The sequence below is a fragment of the Alosa alosa genome, chromosome 1 (assembly GCF_017589495.1).
Source record: "Alosa alosa isolate M-15738 ecotype Scorff River chromosome 1, AALO_Geno_1.1, whole genome shotgun sequence".
Taxonomy (NCBI): domain Eukaryota; kingdom Metazoa; phylum Chordata; class Actinopteri; order Clupeiformes; family Clupeidae; genus Alosa; species Alosa alosa.
In genome coordinates this window covers 11,138,832-11,159,207 of record NC_063189.1, presented here as the reverse complement: position 1 = coordinate 11,159,207, position 20,376 = coordinate 11,138,832, and the positions used below count along the sequence as shown (strand labels likewise).

General features: G+C 44.8%; 1 protein-coding gene across 4 annotated transcripts; it reads right to left on the bottom strand.

Annotated features, from left to right (window-relative positions):
* Positions 1-69: 69 nt before the first annotated feature.
* On the bottom strand, positions 70-19,821 carry usp33 (ubiquitin specific peptidase 33). Of its 4 annotated transcripts, none has more exons than XM_048251750.1 (24): positions 19,522-19,821; positions 16,714-16,809; positions 15,810-15,863; positions 15,383-15,445; positions 12,474-12,623; positions 12,036-12,141; positions 10,741-10,810; positions 9,612-9,725; positions 9,429-9,507; positions 7,603-8,062; positions 7,053-7,208; positions 6,790-6,902; positions 6,204-6,376; positions 5,540-5,610; positions 5,384-5,417; positions 5,221-5,266; positions 4,694-4,874; positions 4,377-4,503; positions 3,280-3,449; positions 2,856-2,937; positions 2,634-2,742; positions 2,129-2,231; positions 1,793-1,861; positions 70-1,474 (listed from the first exon to the last, which is right to left on the bottom strand). In XM_048251750.1, the coding sequence occupies exons 2-24, from the start codon at positions 16,795-16,797 to the stop codon at positions 1,317-1,319; spliced, it is 2,772 nt and encodes a 923-aa protein (XP_048107707.1). In that variant the 5' UTR covers positions 16,798-16,809; positions 19,522-19,821; the 3' UTR covers positions 70-1,316. The 4 variants fall into 4 exon arrangements, with proteins under 4 accessions (XP_048107707.1, XP_048107717.1, XP_048107728.1 ...); XM_048251760.1 differs by lacking the exon at positions 19,522-19,821 and adding an exon at positions 18,595-18,667; XM_048251771.1 differs by lacking the exon at positions 19,522-19,821 and adding an exon at positions 15,576-15,616 and having other exon boundaries at positions 16,714-16,725.
* Between the last annotated feature and the right edge of the window lie 555 nt (positions 19,822-20,376).

Below are 20,376 nucleotides of genomic sequence, written 5' to 3'. Positions count from 1 at the left end.
AAATGGAGTAAGTAAAAGAATACAGTGTACACTGGAAGCACAAGTTTGGCTTGAACTCCATACACATGGTCAATTTCTTTGCATTTAATGTAATCCAGCCAAGAAAAATATAAACAGGACAGACAAAACCATCATTTGAGAAACTTCCATTTGCATTCTTCCCTAGTACAAGTAAGCCACATTCTAAAAATCATCTTTCCAGTCTGAACATTGAAAAAATCGTGCCCTTCAACATTTATGCTTTATCTTGAGATTGCCAGTGGAATAGGTTTTCATAGGTCCATATGAATATGTACATATATTTCAGCTGAGGTGCAAATGTGTGTTGTGTGTATTCTGTACATGTTGAGCAAATCTTGCATGTGCATGCAACTTATGACATCTGTAAATTTCAGATGGCATGGTATATCTTCTAGTGACACCATGTCTGCATATCTCCCTGTTAAGCATGCATGCTTATCGAATTTGGCTTGCCAAACATTTTCTACAAAAAAAGTTTATAAACATTATATTAAATCACACCCTTCTGGGATAAATAACATTTAGCGCATGAACTTGACTTACTTTAAGTACAGGTACATTCAAATACAGATCAGACATTAGTGATAGCATGCGGCATTGAGTCTACAGTACAGTGCAAAAAAAATCTTTCCTGAGACTACTTCATAAGTACTTAGTATCCCTTAAACCTTTTTGATTTTGCTCATCAGAACTGCAAGTAAGAGCTTGCTTCTTTTGTCTGTCCACTCACTACAACAACACTTTAGAGAGTATGGAAGGAGCACCTGGACCATTATCTACAGATGCATTGTAATTATTCACTGTATTTGATTACACAAGAACACAAAAGTTCATGTTTGCGCAATTTGGTCATGGAAAGAATGAAACTGTTGCAAATCAATCAAGTCTTCAGCTGCATACAAGAAAATTGAATGCTTCATTTTTTTCTCCATACACAACCAGACAGTGTGACTGTATTCAGTATTCACCAGTGCTGATGGGGTGGGGTGGGGTGGGGTGGGGGGGCTTATATACAAGGACACAATGTGCATTTCTGATCTGTCGCAGTGTTTCTTCTTCACCATCCCGAGTAGATCAGTCAAGAAAGAGGATTTGTGATAGCATGGGGTGGATCAGACAAGCAGACTTCGCTTTGGACACACAAATAAAAGTCAAGTGCAAGGGGAAAAAAAATAAAAAATACAGAGTTTGATTTTTTTTTGTTGTTGTTTCTTTTGCTTCCTCGGTAGGGGGGGCAGGTGCCGTGCCATCAGCCTGGGAATGGGCATGCGGAGCCGGGGCCTGGAGAGTGTGGGCTAGACGGTGCGCGTCTCCACCTCGATTTTCTCCTCCGCCTGGGAGGTGTCCGTCTCCTGGTGGCCCACGCTGGAACGCATGGTCACCACAGGGCCCCCGCCGTGAATGGAATGGAGGAAGTTCCACGTCTCCTCGGAGATCTGACCGGAGTCAGCGCCTGTCCCGGGGAGAGGGGGGACACGTAAAGCTTCATAACACGGTTCTCTTTTTAAAAACAAATTTTCATCAAACTTTAGCTGATTAACTTTAAATTAAACTTTATTTTAGTGGAAATATGCACTTTTTTCAAAATGCAAATTCTTTTCTTTTTAAACAGGTTGACATTTTTGCATTACATCTTTTGTAACAGCGTATAAAACAGGTAGCCAGGTGTGGACAATCTGACATGTCTAACCATTAAACCCACACGAAAGGAATTATCCTGTTTACTTTTTTATTTAAAATGACATCATAGATATCGCCTTGCGATGCTTACCTTGTTTGAGTGTGATGTGGCCATTCTTGTTCACTGCAATTTTAGAGTTGTCAATTGGCCCTGGAGGTTCTATGAGGAAGAATAAGAAAGGCCAGTTATTCGAAGTTCGAAGCTAACCATGACATACTTATATTACTAACTGTGGAGTGAACACAGTCCAGATGGCTGTAGCTCCATTTGAAACGATGGAATAGAAATGAATGGAAATTCAGTCCTAAACACCGTGATAATGAATCACCTAATTGTACAGACTTTAGTTACACAGAAGAACATTAAACACACATCATGTAATGAGGATAGGCTCACTCCAGGTCCATAGTGCAGGACGTGACTCACCGCTGTCTTTGCCTTTGACAAAGCTCTCCCACTCTCTGAACCAATGCATGCTGATGCAGTAAATGACCACAGCAGACTTCTCCTCCTGGAATGCCTTATTCAGCTACATGAGAGCCGGAGAAAAAAGGGGGATAAGATGTCAGATGTACACCAGGATCCGAGTGAGGCAGAACAAAGGCTTTGAAAATAGATCTTCTCCTTCGGTCCACTTTGACTCGATAATACAAAGATCAATCAACACGAGGGGGAGTGCATTAATCCCTCCTCATCCTCTCCTCTGGCCCATTACCTCGTCCCCGCTCCCTCAGAGCAGGAAACTGTAGCTGAAATCAAGTACATTTGCTTTCATAAATTAATGAAGACAGGGGAGTTGTGGGACTAAGACTTACCTCCCTCATAGGACCATCCTTCTCAAGTCCAAATATCCTCCAAATCCCCAAAATGCTCTCATATCTCATATGCACTTCATAATCCTGCACTGTAGGAAATGTGCAAAATGCCCTACCCGGACAAACATGTCCAGCTCAGTCTTGCGTCTCTTCTCCAGCTTCTCGATCTCCATCTGACAAGTGTGGCAGACGTACAAGTGGTTGACAGCAGGCCCTCCTCCATACCTGTGCGTGGTTAAAAAGAGGGACCTTAAGCACCATTTCAAACAGGATGGCCTGTACTGCACCAACGTACTCCCAACACACAAGACAACATGGAGAGGCAAACAAGCTCCCACCTGCTATAGAGATGGTCCCAGACGTTTTGGGGCAGCATCACCACCAGGTCGTCTATGTAAGAGGCCTTGTGTGGCGGCACGCCTACATAGGTTTAGGAGGGAAAATACACTTCATCAGACAAAAATCACAACAAAACACACAGCTTGACATTCTGGGGACATAGACCTAACATATTCATTGTTGTTTTCAAACTGTGTGTGTGTTGTAATGTTTTTTGGGGCCTGTATGCTTGATGAACTGAGATACAACCATGCAGTACCTAAATAATCACCATCAACACTGTTGTATGGCAATAATTAAGTATCTGTTTCAGCAACACCTTTCAGAAAGTTTCTTCTATTTATACTTTGTCTAAAGGCAGCCAGGCGCTCCCTGCTTAGACGTCTCTGGTAACGAGACAGTTGAGGTGAAACGTGACCTTACCGCCATGAGTGCAAAGGAAGTCATTGTTGGAGATGGGTCCTGGCTCGGCAAACGTGCGGAACTTGTTGAGCCATTGGCGCGACACGTAGAACTGCAGGAGGCTAGGCTCCATCATGTTGACCAGGCTGTTGACCCGCCGTCGCTCCTTCAGGGCCTCCTCGTTACTCTTCCTGCGCGGATAGACAAAGGAAAAAGTTGTTTACATTGTGATGGGAGCGGAAGACACATGCACAAGACTCTGAGGTTGTGTACACAAACACACCTGTGTTAAATTTAAAGGCATTTGGCAATGCAAACAAGTGCACTTACTGTACCCTTAAAAGAAAGAACTGTGCACCATTTACCACAGACACAGATACAGCAACAGCTTAATTTAGCATTGGAAACAGCCCAAACATCATCCCACACCATCACTGTCGACAAATCCTTTAGCTTCTCTTTAAAACTGCTGAAGAACAGACACTACGGCAGGAGCAAAGCAAGAGAAACACACCCACACACATCACACTACCCACTTCAACTCTCCTCTACAATAACATCAAGCATTCAAACGCCCATCCGCCCACCATCCCAACCCTTCGCTTTTCCCAGACCACAGGCTGCACTGCGTCCAGCCTTAACAACCTAGCAGTCCAGATCATTAATCACTCCTCTCGAAACCGGCCTGGCGTTACCGAGATGACAGGGCTCAAAGCCATAAAGATGAAGAGTTATGGTCCCATACAGCTACAAGCTTCGGCAAAAGACCAGGTAGAGCAAAATGTCTGCACAGCACAAAGTTTTTACAGCTTCTAGCAATGTGAAACGTTCATGAAAACTACTGATTTGTGAACAGGTGCTCAGCTCACTGACACCTGGGTCATATTTTTTTTTTTACTTTTCTGAAAAAATATGTACAATGACTCAATGATATCCTGGATTGACAAGGATACAAGGATACAAGGATACAAGGAAGTTTATTGTCACATGCATATAGTTACTGGAAGTAAGAAAAGCAGTGAAATTATGTCTGGTGTCAGCCTATTTGTGCATTTATGGGGGGGGGGGGGTAAAAAAATGACATGGAATACACAGCACATGGTAAAAGGGAGTCTTACTTGTAGAATAACACATAGGCCTCTGCATTTTGGACGCAAGATTCCGAGACTTCTGTGACGCTTTGGTCGTCAAACTCGTACCACAGGTTGTTGACGTCGTTCCGACAGTAGGCAATGTAATGGCCACCTATAAAAGCGAGGCGTCACAATTACACACCCCATCAGCTCCAGCAAACACTTGCCAAAGGACGTGCTAAATCAATGACTATAACTAGTCCATCTGATTCCGAACATTCCAGACATTACATCTTTACACAACAAATCACAATGGGACAAACTTAATCAGTTCCATCTGATGTTGAGGCCTGCGGACTTACTGCTGGCGGTGCCGTGGTGGCAGATGACGGACAGCAGGTCATAGCTGCTGGTCTGGGCGGAGCCATCTTTGGCCAGGAAGGGCTGCAGGTCCAGGCCCTCCAGTGGAAAGGAGACGTGGGTGGAGATCTTGGTGGAAAACATCAGCTCGTGCCTGAAGCGCTTCAGATGAATACACAGGATCTGCAGGGGGACAGGGAATACAAGACGACAAAAGAGGATAGATATTGTTTCACTGGAATTTCCCCATCTATTAACTGAGGTTTATACATTTCTAAATTTCTTCTATTTTGAGGTTAATACACAGGGGCGGGTTATATGTGGGAATATATTATGCAACGACTGATTCTGATTCACTGGGCAGTCGAGCCCCTTGTGAGCACTCAAACCTGTCTGAAATGTCACCAAACTCTAGCCTTAGATCCTAATAGTCATATTATATTAAAAGTGTTCTGATCAGATTCTGGTCCTCCATATGAATTTGACCAAAATCTGGCTTATTATTTGCTGAGCCATCTGGTCCTCTTACCTCTGGCAGATTCTGCACTTTGCAGAACTTGACCCCATTCCTCAACCTGAGGATGGAACAGAAACATAGATTTTCCTCTTGGTTAATAAATGACCACACACAGGAACATCCTTCACCTTTGATCTATACACATACAATTTTACATTGGTATGTGCATACTTACTTTTTGCATTTTTCACAGCTATACATATTGTCTCCTGTGGTAACACACACACACACACAATTAATTGAGATACAGTATAATTATGCAGATTAGACACAATAGAAACAACGATGAACCTTTTGTAAAATAAATTAGAATTGTATTAGAAATCCTTACCCTTCAGTTCATCTCTGGCAAAAAAGGCAGCCAGGCAGTCCTGTAGTGTCACTACAGGTCCCCAGAACCAACTGGCAGAAAGTAGAAATAGCCATTAGACATGTGTAAACAGCACCCCTAACAGTGGAGTGTATGTGCACTTTATTTCAGCGAACTATGCAGAGCACGTTGAAGTGGAAGTATACCTACAAGGATATAATATGATATTTTTTGCTAATAGCCAAGATGCTACTCCTGCGGCAGATCAACAGGAATCTCATTTGCGCTATGCGCATCTCATTTCACGGGTTCAAAGATTTCTGACATTATCTGACAGCCATGTTTTCTTCAATGCTACTGCACATGGCAACGCAATGCAATGCCCTACATGAAAAATACATATACGGCCTTGCCATTAAGCAGTGTATATATAGTATAAGGTATAGTAAACCTTTAGAATGTAGTCCCATGTAGTCATGCTAGACAAACTATTCCAACTTGCCATTCAATGAATAAAAGAAAATCTCTTTCTCCTAAAACCAGCAACATTTGGAAGAGGTAAACTTTGCCTTCATCCAACTTCCTCAGCCAACAGACAGCAAATAAGTGCCTTTTTTCCTAAGACTCCAGTCTGGCGGCTGAATCCGGGCCTCCGAGACCAGGGCCACACCGAGCAGAGCCCCACCTCTTGATGTACTCCATGACGAAGGCGATCCAGCCCTGCGGGGCGTAGGCCTCGCCACAGGAGCCCACCTTCACCAGCGCCGTCTGGTGAGAGGACGAGTGCAGCTTGGCCAGGTCCTCCTTCCCCGGGATGGGCAGCGAGATGTCCTGGAAGTTCTCCAAGGTGACGGACACCTATGGCAGAGCGAGACAGGAGTGGGTGGGTGGGTGGGGGATGATGGGACAGTGACAATATTCCCAAGGGGCTTCCATATTAACAAGAAGTGAGTCATGCGTCAAAAGCTGCTTTCCAGTGGATGAGTAATACACAGCTCCCCATCTGGACACGTGCCCTCCAGCTGTACACAACGCTAATGCTAATTACAGGGCCAATGCAACAAGGCTGAAGTAGCGATCACTCACTGCCTGACCGAGCAATGACAACGTGCCCCCATATTTAAATAGAGTTGTTACAGCAGCAGCCTACAGAGCAGAGCAGTGCAGACCTGAAAGCCCTGGCTGAAAAAAAGGTTTATTGCCTCAAAAAATATATATATATATACCCATTTGTGGTCAGGCAGAGTGACTAACACACACAGAACACTCACCCTGTCACAGGTCAGACATTGGACCGAGCTGACGATAGTGCCGTCAAAGACGTCCGAGATCACACTGCGGTACTTTCGCTGACGTTTACTCTTGGTCGGCGCAAACATGGGCACTGCAGGGAGAGGATTTCACACACAGAAAGACCAATGAGCACGGGCACGCTGATGCGCAACGAAAATGTCAACAAGAGAGAGGAAAAATGTTTGAGAGCAAAGGACCACTGGAACACTGGACAGCAGTCGGGGCTCGGTGCTGCGGTCACCTTTCTTGTGAGCGGTGGCGAGGCTGGGCCACATGGCGGCTGATTTGGGGGGGCTGCTGGAGACCTTGGGGAGCATGGGGTCAGCGAGAGTGGGGCTCTGCAGCCGGGGGACGACGTGGCTGCTGCTGCTACTGACCTGCGACTCAGGACAGGGGTCTGAAACACACAGCAGCGAGAGAAGCCTTAAGCAGCCGGCACAGCCACAGTGGAAAAATCAGCAGCTCACTCAGTATCCAATATCAACACAGAAAGATAAGAAGCCCAAACCAAGGGCCACAGCCAAATGACATTTCTGAGAGCGAAACAACCATCCCTTTTTTTTTTTTTTTTCAATCATAAATAATTGACTGGCATTTTCCACAGAGAATGTGCCATTATTAAACAGTGAAAAAGCCTTTGCAATGCCAACAAATTGGACAGACAGACATTGAGAAGGACAAAACCTGAAAGAGCCAAAAGCACAGCACACAGCTAACTGACAGACCAATAACAAACCGCAAAGCCTTTGGGTGTGTGTGTGCAGTGAGGTGACCGTGGTTGTCCGTGGTACCTGTGTTGCGGCTCTTGATGGCCCCCTGGCTGCTGATGATGGGCGTGGGTTCACTGGCCGTGTCCACGTCCTTGTCCAGGTCGGTGTGGGAGCCGGCGCGGTAAAGGTCGTTGATCAGATTCTTCTCCTTCTGCCACTGCCGGTTGGCCTGTGCCTCGTCCGGGATAAGCAGCTCCGCCTCGTTGGACTCGCCAGCCGAGCCGTGAGCTTCGACCCCGCCGCCCACGCCCATGCCAGTGACCGGTTCTCCTGCCGCATCGCTGTCGGCGCGCTCGCTGCTGCCGCATGACTCGCAGGACTGGAAGTCGTTGTCGGACTGGCTGCGGCTGTCACTGCAGTCCTCCGCCATGCCCTCCTCCATCGCCACCACCGAGCCGTTCTGGTCTTCCGGCTCCAGGATGGCCTCCTTAAGCTCCTCATGCAGCTGGTCCATCAAGCAGCGCAGGAACTCCTGGGAGTCCTGTACCGGGGAGCGTGTACACACACACACACACACACACACACACACACACACACACAATCACTACAAAGGCAGTGAATGGACCATTTATTTATTTTTGTCTAGTTTAGTCTCCTCTTGGGACTCACAGATGCAGCAGTGGATCACAAATATGATGAAATACCTTCTCACTGGTACACTTACATCAGAAAAGAGAGGGATGTTGTACCAAGGGGACATCAGTAAAATAGTAGATGGCCTGACAGATACATCATCATATTTTCTTCACTGGCACAGCCTTATTTAAACAAGACACCCTTACAGATGTGATGCAATGATGTGAAAGAAGTCCTCTCAAAGAGCACCGACCTCCAGACTCCTGTTCTTGTCTCAGCACACTAGAACTGTGCACTGCACAACAAGATGGGGAGGGCATCCATCCTTAAAGGGACAGCCCAGACAAAACACCCCACTGTTGATGGCCTTCCCCTTCCCTAGGTGATGGATGGGAGTGCAGCCCCTCTGAGTGACATTACTGGCAGTGGGCCCAACTCAGGCCTCCCCTCCTCCCCCATCACCACCGTGCACCTTGCAGTCTTTCACTCGTCAACATGCTAAATGTCCACTCGCCTGAGGCATCACCGATAAATATTCACCAGCGGCCACCACTGTGAAAACTCGGTGAAAGCACGGTGGCCAGCTTTAAAGCATGCGCCAACACGCAGCACTCAGCCAAATGGCCCTGGCAGACAGATGGGCAGGCTCCGTACTGCTGGGAACGGAAGGACAAGCTCTCCAAATAGGAGGCGCAGAAGGTTTCCTTTTCCTCAACAAAGTACGCAAAGTAAACAACAATTGAGTCTCTCTCTCTCTGTGTGTGTCTCCATGATGCATATGAGAAGTTTCCTCATTTAGAAGGGCTACGGTAGAATAAATTAGATTGCTGGAACAACACAGGAAGGGGTGGTGGTGATGTGCTGTGTGGAGAAGTGGTACACTACGGTGTGGCTGAATGCAACCTTTCTGAGGGCATCAGCCAAGCCTTTGGGTGCAGGCCACACTCTGTGAGGATTCATTAAAGGCCACTATAGTCACGGAGGCAGCTCAAGCACTGATCTTGCTCTAGGGACTGGTTTCTACAGCAACTAAACAAGTGCGGCAACAACCACATTATGGCAATTACTTCCAAAGCACCATTACTTTCTAAAACCCACTTAGTGAAAGGGAAAGAGAGATGTGATTGTGATCATAAATGTTCAGTTAGGGCTCTTTATTTTGGAATGAAGAATACATTATCATACAAGAATTATAAAACATCACCTGCAAAGAATCTATGCTCTGACAAATGAACTGACTGCATTTTGTCTTAGGGGAAAAAAGAACAAACCTGTTGTGAGTATCCTCTGAACATAGGGTTGATTGACTTGATTCCCTGGAACAGATTTGTGGGCACAACATAGGAAGGCCTGCAGAGGAAAAACAACATCTCCATTACAGAGACTCCCTGCATGTGTGAAAACTGAGCAACACTCAATCACTGATAATGAAACAGAGGCTTTTAAGCACACACCTGCTTTTGTGCCAGAGGTCTAGGACCAGCTTCTGGTAGCTCTTGCAGAGTGCTGGCTTCTTGTCGGTTCTCACAAGGCCACCACAGTCCAGGAAGAACTGGGTCAGAGGAGGACTGTGCCAGAGGAAAGAGGAAGTGTTAAATATCAAAGGCAAAGGTCTTCAGTACCGAAGCAAGAATAGTCAATTTAGCTTTCATTCATTTTGTCAGTGTGTAAGTAGGTAAATAAATAAATGTGTGAAAAAAGAGAAAGAAAAAAATATTCCAGTTTGCTATGCACCTGCCTCTGCAGTGAGTTTCCCCCTCATTACTCAATCAAGTTCTGTCAATCAAGTCCTCCATCAGCATTGCACATTTTGCCCCACTTTCCTTCAGAGCCATTTCACACACGACTCCGGTTTGAACATATCTCTCCGACTCCGCATTCCCCAGCCCATCTTCCTTGATGCCTCACATCTGCCCCCTCTGTGCGCACAGAGTGCTTCTGTGCATTAGGGGGAATATGCACTCAAATAGCCCATGGCCACGGAGGCAGCGGCCCGTTGCCTCAGGGGCATGAGTGTAATAAGACCTCCCCAGACAATGTCCCCCAAGCAGGCAAGTCCTCAAGACCCAATCGAACGGTGAAACTTAATGAAAGCCAAGACGGACTGAGCAGAAAAGAGTGAGTGACTGAGTGAGAGAGAGAGCAAGAGAGAGAGAGAGAGAGAGAGAGAGAGCAAGAGAGAGAGAGAGAGAGAGAGAGAGAGAGAGAGAGAGCAAGAGAGAGAGAGAGAGAGAGCAAGAGAGCAAAAGGGAGAGAGAGCAAGAGAGAGAGCAAGAGAGAGAGAGAGAGAGAGAGAGAGAGAGAGAGAGCAAGAGAGAGAGAGAGAGAGAGAGAGAGAGCAAGAGAGAGAGAGAGAGAGAGAGAGGAGACATATTCGATCTGAACACACCCAGAGGGCAGAACAAAAGGCCATCTCGACTGTCTTAAGTGGTGCACAGTACTGCAGCGATTTGCACAGGATCCCTCTCCAATAGCTAGACACAAAGTTCTTTTTTGCTAATTCAAAACCACACACCAACAGAAACAGTGCTGATCTGAGCTTGGCTGCTGGGTGGGAAACGAGCAGCTCTGTGTGATTCTCACCAGTTGGAGAGGGCCTGCAGCGCTGCATTCATGTAGCAGGTGTTCCCAATGTTCTTCAGCCCGGTCAAACCTGCGCAAGCGAGATAAGAGCAGCTTCACAAACATGGTCACCAGGCACATATATACAGGTCGCACAGATTATTTGAAGGCCTTTAAGGGTTGTTCACACCGGGAACAATAACTAACTATAACGATAACGATAAAAGGTACCACGCTGACCAACGATAAGGAAAGTCTCTCCTCGTGTTGATGAATGAGATGGCTAAAATTTGATGGATTCTGATTGGCTCTCAGCCTTCTATCGTTGTCAAAATCGTGACAATGTGATCCCCGACGATATCGCTCTTCATGTTGTTATCGTTAATAGCTTATGTGTGGACGTTGTCATTCATATTAGCTAGACCGATACTGTTTTGACGTTACCGTTAGCTATCGTTCTTGGTGTGAATGGCCCTCTATTCTGTTGAACATACTGAAGGTATTTCCTTCCTATGAAAGACCCCTTATTGTATGAATTTATCAACATTATAAAGACATTATAATGTACATGAGTCAATGAAGTTTCACATAAAAAAAGATAGCTATTCAGAACCTTAGGGTGTGCTTAGGAGAAAAATACTGTTGTACTGATTTAAAGTGCAGTGCAGACTTGGACTTTATTGAGCTTAATCTTACTCTGCTGTGTATGTCAACATTGTGATGCTGTAACTCATTGAAATATGCTCGCCTGTCTCTCTAGCCTGGCCCCGCCCGCCTAGTATCTCCACTCATTTTCATTTCACTGAGATACTAGTCTGGCTCCTCTCAACGTGTTTACGCTTCCCTCAGCCACCAGGATGGAGGGCCAATCAGCGACGAGAGGGGATGACGTTAGTTTCGAAATCAAAAGTGGCTGTGGTAAACGGTAGGAGCAACGCCTGCAAACATCAAAAAATTGCAGTCGGAGGAATGTGTAAATTTATACAGCAAAGGTAAATACATTGTTTCCTGACTGCCAATGCTGTTTATTATCAGTTTGTAAAGGTTAGGCGAAGTAGGAAGAAACATTAGAAATCCCTGATCAATGTAATTGAAATCATTGATCCAGCCCAACCAAAGTTAACGCAGTCTATACCCATTACGATGCCACAGTTGGAAACATTTCCTAAGTGTGAGTACCTAGACTCTTTTACAAAGTGAAACGAAGTAGTGCGTCTGGTAAAACCAGGCTAATGTCTCTCATGGCAACCCTTGTCTTTGGTCTGCTGGTTAGTGACACTGTTGTCCACTGAAGACATGAGGAACTGTGCGGTTACCTCTGGCGCGGATGTCGTCCTCCTCCTCCGTCTCCATGTCCAGGTCTTCACAGGGCACAGCTGGCTGCACCCTCAGGGAGGTGGGGCTGCCTGGCACCCTGCTCTCCTGCAGAGGGCCATTGGAAGAGATCCATGAATCCATGGGTGGTACAAACAAGCCTACGCCCTCTTTCACCAGCTCACAAATAACTCTGATTACTCCACTTCCCCTTTTCTCTCCCTCCCGCTCCCCCTCATCTTACTATTCACACCATACTGTTACTTTTCACCCGGTCGTCATGCAAGGCCAACTTGCTATCTATAGCTCATCCTAAAGCATGACAAGAGACCCTTCAAAGAGCCTGGCAGAGGTGGAGGTCACCCAGCATGCCAGGGCTGACCACTCAAGACAGGCACAGTGCTGTGGATGGAGGCTCGGTGGGTGGGCGGGTGGCTTACCTGGCTGGGTGTAGGGAGAGGAGAGAGGGGCTTGGTGCTGGGCACAGGGGAGCGCGGGCCCAGCTTGCGCTCCAGGAACACCTCCTTCCCACAGGCATAGCACCACACCCTCAGCGTGGTCAGGTTCACAGTCAGGTTGTGCCTCGTGTCCTACAGAGGACAGGGAGTGAGAGCCAGAGATTAATCCACTCAGCAAAATGTACTCATGGACACACACACACACACACACACACACGGTCTCTGTACACATGTTGTGTGTTCTTGATAGCGCAAAACCAACTCACGCTGATTTTAATCTCGTCATTATCAAGCAGGGGATACGTACAAAAGCGAATGACATAACAGTGCGTAACAAATCAGAGAAAGGTTGAAACAAAACACTGATATCCTTATCTGTCAGCTGAGGACACACCCACACACACACCTTAGCAAAACAAAGCACATGAGAAAAGCATGTGCCCACACACAGCACATCATAAAAACTGGAGAAGAAAAACCAGCCGGGCAGGAGCCCTCAGCTCTCCATCTGCTCCCCTGGTGCTTCACCTTCAATCTCCATCTTAGACCCCAAGAGAACACAGTGTTCCTGGCTAATAACACGGGCCAAGCCCCCTGCACCAGAGAGCATATGGCAGTATGGAGTCTAGTCAGCATGGCCCTCTCGGCCCCAGCCCACCCCACTCTAACTAGCCTGGCACGGGACCGGAAGGAGACTAGCCCTTTTTTTCTGAAACAATGACACAAAACTAGAATAGAACAATAGGGTCCAGTCAGTGCTACAGGAGCTACCTGTATGCCAAAGCAGAGCATAACGTAAGCCTACATTCACTGTGGGGCAACTTTCTGTACATGGATGAAGGTTAGTCCTAAACTTAAAGCTTTTCTTCCCAAAGGAGATTTTCATTGAAGTTCTCTTTTAGTCCGAGACCTGATAAGAAAAAAAGAAGTGGACACTGTCTGAATGTAGCTGCTGAGCCCCATCTGCACGGAGGCTACGAGGGTCTGCACGGGCGATCAGACAGACAGACAGACAGACAGACAGGCCGCAGCTGGTCTGCACCAGAGTGGCCTGCATTATTCATGTGGTCAGATTAGCTTTCAGCAGGAGCTCGCACAAACACAGCAATGTCAAAGCCACTCCGCAGCCTCTCTGTTAGAGCCCCCCTAAAGACAATCGTCTAACAAAACTATTACACTATTGTTTGAGACACACCACATCAGAAATAATTATATCTCTGGAATTGAGCTGGAATGTGTTTAAACATGATAAAGTCTTCCATCATAGCCCCTGCAGTGTAAGATCTGCTCACGCTAAGGAGTGAGATCACACGGCATTGTTAGTCACTGCTCTTATTTATAACACTATTGACTGTTGTTTTAGTTGTGAAATGGCTTGTGTAACCAAGATGTGGTGGGGGAAAAAAACTAAACTCCCGATCCTATTACAGGTGTTGCACATTATGCTTTAAGATATGGGCCTTACACCACTACTCCCAACTGTGGACTAATCCTGCCTGCCTTCCACTGGGAGAGAGGGAGAGAGAGAGAGTGTGCAAGAGAGTGAGAGAACGAGAGAGAGAGAGAGAGCTCTCGACTGAGCCTCATTCACATGCCTCGCTCTCTTTCCCTCTGGCGTCCTACTTTGATCTCTGTCACTGCGCGCTGCAGATTAGCCAATCACGGATGGAGGCACAGGCTGGCCTCCGAGGGGGTAACAGCACTAATTAAGGCTGCCTGTTTCAGTTAAGGACCCGACTCACCCAAAGGCAAATAAAGGAAACGTTCATGACAATGTTGAGTTCTTATACAGCACCCTCAAGGCCCACAAACCTACCGAGCGTTCACAAAGGTTCAGCAGCACACTAACAAGCAGACAAAACCACATCCAAACCCTTCCTGCTTGCATAGTGAGAAGCAGGTGAAACATAACAAGGCAGGTATGTACAATTCTCCCCCCGCCCAAGCATACAAATCAATTGCTGAAATTTTCCTATGGATGCTAACATTTATTCTCTCGATTTGAGTGAATTTATAGAAACCGGTCTTGCACTCACAGAGATTCAGGGAGAACGAGAAAGAGGGAGGGAGGGAGGGAGGGAGGGGAGGGATAGAGAGAAAATGTAGGTTATTATGTCTCCACAGACCTAGGCTGACTAAGGAGTGCAGCACCACCAAAGAGGCGGCATTACAGGGGGATTTGTGGAGGGGGGGGGGGACTCACTGATGAATATGGAACACTGATTAATAATGGATGATCCAATTGAGCCCCTACAACCACATTTTCAGACGCTGACTCTTACAAGTACTGCTTACCAGCTCGGTCTCAAAGGGAGAGAATGCTAAGCAACGAGGAGCGCTGTGAAAATCTTTCATATACTTTGCCCTGGCTAATCTTTCAACAGACTGAAAATTACTGTTGTTTCAGTCAGCTGTACTTAGACATCTAATGAAATTACTTAAAGTTATTTCGAACTTAAAGTAAGTGATCACAGGGTGCAAGTGCACTGTGGTTAAAAATAAATCCAGTGCCCTTTTGGTTCATTTTTAACCATGACAAGGAAAGACTATTGGCTTATTTATGTAAGAGCACAGGGCCTATGTGTAATAGCAAATGGGTGAAAGCTCACTGGACTGGCAATGCATGCCCACTCTTTTTTTTACTGTGACTTCAGCCACATCAATTCTGTTCCATCTGGAGTTCAACACATATGATGCACTAGAGTGAATGTACTGTATATTTCTGCTACCAAGACCGCATGATGCTCAGTGTATTTCACACATGCTACAAAAAGCTGACATCAGCACCAGTACTACTCCCTCTCCCCCCTATTTGTGCCATGGGGTGGGGTGGGGTGGGGGTGCACTGCAGCATGTGTGTGCATGCGCAGCTCAGCCCATCATTCACTCACCTGAGAGTGGACAGTGCTGTGGTCAGCGTGGGACTCTCCGCAACCCACATAGGCACAGCCATTCTGCAGACAGGAGAGAAAACACACAAACACACACACACAGGCGTTTATGACAGGCAAACGACTCCATTACAGCAAAAACTGGCATGAGCCCATTCAGCAAAATGGTGGAAAAGGAAATGCATTGACTGGCCTGGTTCTCTGTAAGTGCCAAAGCAGCAGTCATTAGTAAACCTGGAAGCAGTCAAGTACACAGTGTTCAGGACTGCATATAACACTGTAATGCCTTCTCGTCATGGGCCATTAAATCTTTAAATGAAACACTGCTGACAAACTTAATAATTCTGGAGGTGGTGGTGGTGCAACGCTACATTACGATGGCAGTTAAAGCAGTGAGGGAGAACTTGTCCAGTCCAGGGCCACTTACCTCTAAGCAAGCCCAGAGGTTTGGTCCACCAACTTTGCAGTCCTGGCACTGGCCCTGGGAACATGCAGGGAAGAGAGGGCAATGAACTGTGATGCACTGAACATGCTGACTGCAACACAGAGAATTATATTACAACCCAACAGTCACAATCCTGCAGAACATCCCAAAGCAAAGCATTTAAGATGGTGCTGCTATTGCATTTGGCCTCCACTGGCTTACTGGAAGGGCAAAAATAGTTACTGCAGGTACATGCCTTAGTGATAAAATGTCTGTTTCCTTTTTATATCCTTTCTTTCTGTTTTTATGGATATATCTATTATCACCAGGCTCTAGATTGCTGAAGTACTTTCAAAAGAGGTTTGTGTAAATTGTGTCTCTGTTCCCCTCATGCCACTCAGACAGAGGGCAACTCCACCACAGGTGGCAGGCCTTTAGTGCCGGCCATCTCCGGCTTACCACCTCACTGAATGCCTGCAGATCAGTAAGATGTGGGGGGAGAGAAAGCTTGGGACAGGAAGAAGCTACCAAACAAATCACCTGACGTTTAATGTGTACAGACAGTTTAATCCAACAGATTATGTTGGTTACGCAAATTATAAATGGACAGGCAAGAATATTGAACAGTTGTAACATCAGAAGGAAGTTGGAATGACAGAAATTTAATGAAATCAAAAGAAAGGTGATTTGATGTGACTAAACCTGTATCCATTTAACAGAATCAATTTTACCCATACAAATCTGAAGTTAACCCACCCCCTCTTGCAGTTCAAAATTGACATTAAAAAGTTGGATGGAAACCTGGCTTGTGTATGCGTAACATTGGAAGGTCAAGAGGACCAAATCAATTTGTCAGCACAGGAAAATCCTTGGCCACTGACGGTGTCATTGTGCGGGCCATACTCACATGAGACTTCTGGATGAGCTCCTCTTTGGTGATCTCACCTACACACTCAAGGTGAGGACAGTCACTGCTCGACCCCACAGGCATCACTCACACACACTGCCAGATGGATGAAGGAGACATGGGACAGGAACAAAAGAACAAAGAAAAAGACACAAGTCAGTTCTGTTGCTGTACAAATAACACTCTCTTTGATTTTTTGTGAATATGCCTGTCCTGATCATGACATTTTAGTTGATGATTAATTGCCATAGAAACAATTAGAATGAACTATATAACTGTCTTCATCTTCCAGTATTATAGTATAAGCCTCATCATAGTATAATAATACACGTAGGCCTACATCTTATGAAGTAGAGTCAGTTATATATTTACACCTTACATTACACCAGCATTATCCAGAAAAGCATAAAGCTCAAAATATCACTGTTTGGGGAATCTCATTAAAGCTGCATTAAAAGGGAGCTACAGTGTGCTGACTTAATATACTTTTTCATGTTGCATTGCCTTGGCTCCAGCACCTGCATTCCCTTGTGATACAGTTTTGACAATTCTTGAATTGTTCTAGTGTCAAACGGCTGATATCTATTGCCATTCTAATATAATAAAAGTGTGTTATATCAATAGGCCTACTGTTCAATTGTATACTGGCATGTAATGTGTAATTTTGTATGCAATATTGTAACAGTAGGCCTATATTCATAAGCAGTTTAGGCTATAATGCTTACTCAAAAGGATTTTTTTAAATATTTGTGAATATAATTATGAACCATTCTGAATGCATTTCTGAAAATATAACAATTATGGTACAAATCCCAATACTACGCTCAAGACACTGATGCTGCATACTTCCCTGTATTTAGGGTTCAATATTATTTTATTCCAAAAAATATATATACGTTTTAGGCGATGAATTGTGTTCTCTATAAAATTAACATATTCACACAACCTAGCAGTGTTATTCCAGTGAAAATCTTGACCAGATGCCTCAGATATACCAAAAGAACCAGACAACACATGACAAGTCAGGGGGAAAGCCCTGAGACTGGAGCAAAGCTCTAACCTCTGGTATACAATCTTGTGGTTGGGTAACAACAAAGTCAAGGTCAAAGGTAGACCTAGATTGCAGATAAGAGGCCATGCCAAAAAATACAAAACAATACATTCACTCTCATATCTAGATCTACAGAATACTTCCAAACAAACAATTAAGCCAGCAAAATAAGGGGGGAAATCTTCAGATTCCTTTAGACATATAACACTAGTATTGCCAAACTACAACCGATAGCTGTGAGCTTCCTCTTTGGAACAAGACATGCTTTTTAAAGCAGTGACAGCCTACAAACTGCAGATATTTCTGTAGGTATTGTGCTAATAGTGAACCTACTATCAAGGCTAAGAATCATTTAGAAGTGCTTAGCGGGGATAGCCTATTCCACTCCTATAAAATGGGAGTGCGTATCAAACGTATATTTTTGGTGAAGAAGAAGAAGAAGAAGAAGGAGAAGAGGAAAAGGAAGATTTGCTCCATCAATATAATTTATGACAGCAGTTTATGCTAGAACAATACTATGAAAGTCTTACATCTAACTTGTTGACTAAATAATGATAGCGCTAATGACTTTCACTCCAGTCATACTTGAGCATACAGATGACACTTTAAACTAATCTACACATCTATAGCAAATTCAGTGAAGCTCTCAGGGCTACAGGTGGCATTAAACAAATCCTCTGGGGTTTGTGTACAAAGGGAAAAGGGTACAAATGCGTATAAACCAATTATGCTGACAATGGCAAATATTTTTGATGCCCGAAATTCAAGTATAAATATCTTTCAAGCATCAGCCTACAGTAGCCCACATCCTCATATGACGTTAACGTTACCTTTGATTGAAGCTGGTGCTGATGCTCGTCTGACAGGTCAGCCTTAACGCTGATCGAAACATTAACGTTATCGATTAATAAAAAAAAGGGTACTTTGTAATTGACGTTACCGCAAATCAATGTTACTGTACAAACCATTCCACCACACGTATACAAGAAGGTGACACAGCAGACGTTGACGTTAAATATTTGACATGGGCGTGACAGCAACGTGGTGTTAGATTCAGTGATTTATAATAGAGATTAGACGATTATACGACCCAAATTATTTTACTCAAAGACTCATATATTAGAAACGTTACACCATCATTGGTGGTTAGCTAATGTTACAAATTCAAGTAAGCTAACGTTAGCTTATAACGTAGCCGTTACGATAATGCCGTAGTCAAGCTAGCTCTAACACGTTAATGCTAGCTAACTAGAAGACTGGACGAACCTATTTTACATTAGTTCAAACAAGACGCTTGTGAAGCTTCCGCAATCACCAGATGAACAAAGATGTTATGATGGAAAGACGATGTTTAGGTTAGGGTTACTCTTCATCACAGTGACACCATCGCTACATAGCGGATTGATGACATGCGAAAGGTCTGCAAATGCCGTGCTAACCAGTGAAAGCTGACAAGATCATTTGACAGCCGGCCAACAAAATAGCTAGAAGGCTAACGTTAACCTATCCTAAAAACGTCACCGCTGCAAAGCCAGCATCATTACACAGTGAGCTTAACCTGGCTTCCAAGTTTTTTTTTGGATTCAGATAATTGCATTATTTTTGACACAACTGGGATGTAGAAGCCACAGATAATGTGGCTGGAATAGCTCCAACTAACGTTAGCCAACCAGCTATGGCTAAGATAGATAACGTTAGCCGTTAGCTAGTAGCGCTTGCTAGCAAACCTGTCCCCGCAGCAACCTTTTAAATCTTACCTCCCAGTTAAAGGTAGGATTATTGGGATTAATCGTTCCAGATCGCTACGATATCGGTGTCTTCAAATATTCCGTTACATGCTTGAAATATGACCAGCTTCACCAGTTACATGAAATATTTCACTGATCGACGTAGAGCAGTGTAGGCTAATACAGAACTTCCAGGTTGATCCACCAACGTTTCGCTTAAATGACACTTGCAAGCAGCTCTTTCCGGTTCTGTAATGCTGAAGTGGATGGGAGAAACGATAGTGAAAAATGATACGGTGGCTTCTTTGGCTGTAGCATTCGGAGAGCTATGCCACTGCCATCTACCGGATGATTGGATAATAAACACAATGAACCTTTTCAAACCAATCCCAGCCCAAGCGCCTCCTATTGGAATAAGATAAAACTGCATGTCGTATGTGCTTAGTTACAACTATGAGGCAGGTGTATGCCTGCCAACTGGAATTATATTTTCATTGAAAATGTGATGACAATTTACAGAGACTACCATTTATTTTCTCTTAAAAGGCAATGTTTCCATCCCTTAGGATCTTCTCCGACTTATTTCATGTCTGACTAAAAACATAGATAGATACAGTAGATAGATAGATAGATAGATCGATAGATAGATAGATAGATAGATAGATAGATAGATCATGGCAAATATCATTCTCATGAATGCTGTTGACCAAATCAATGCTCAAACTCTCAAAGTAGATGGTTAGTGCAGACTTAACTGGAAGACACACTTCTCTTTGCTAACAGACATGACCAAATAACAGCGTAATTTGTAAACATAAAATCAAATGTAGGCTATTAGGAACAACATTTTGGTTTGGCCTGGAGCTGTAGTCTCTCCCGGTCTCT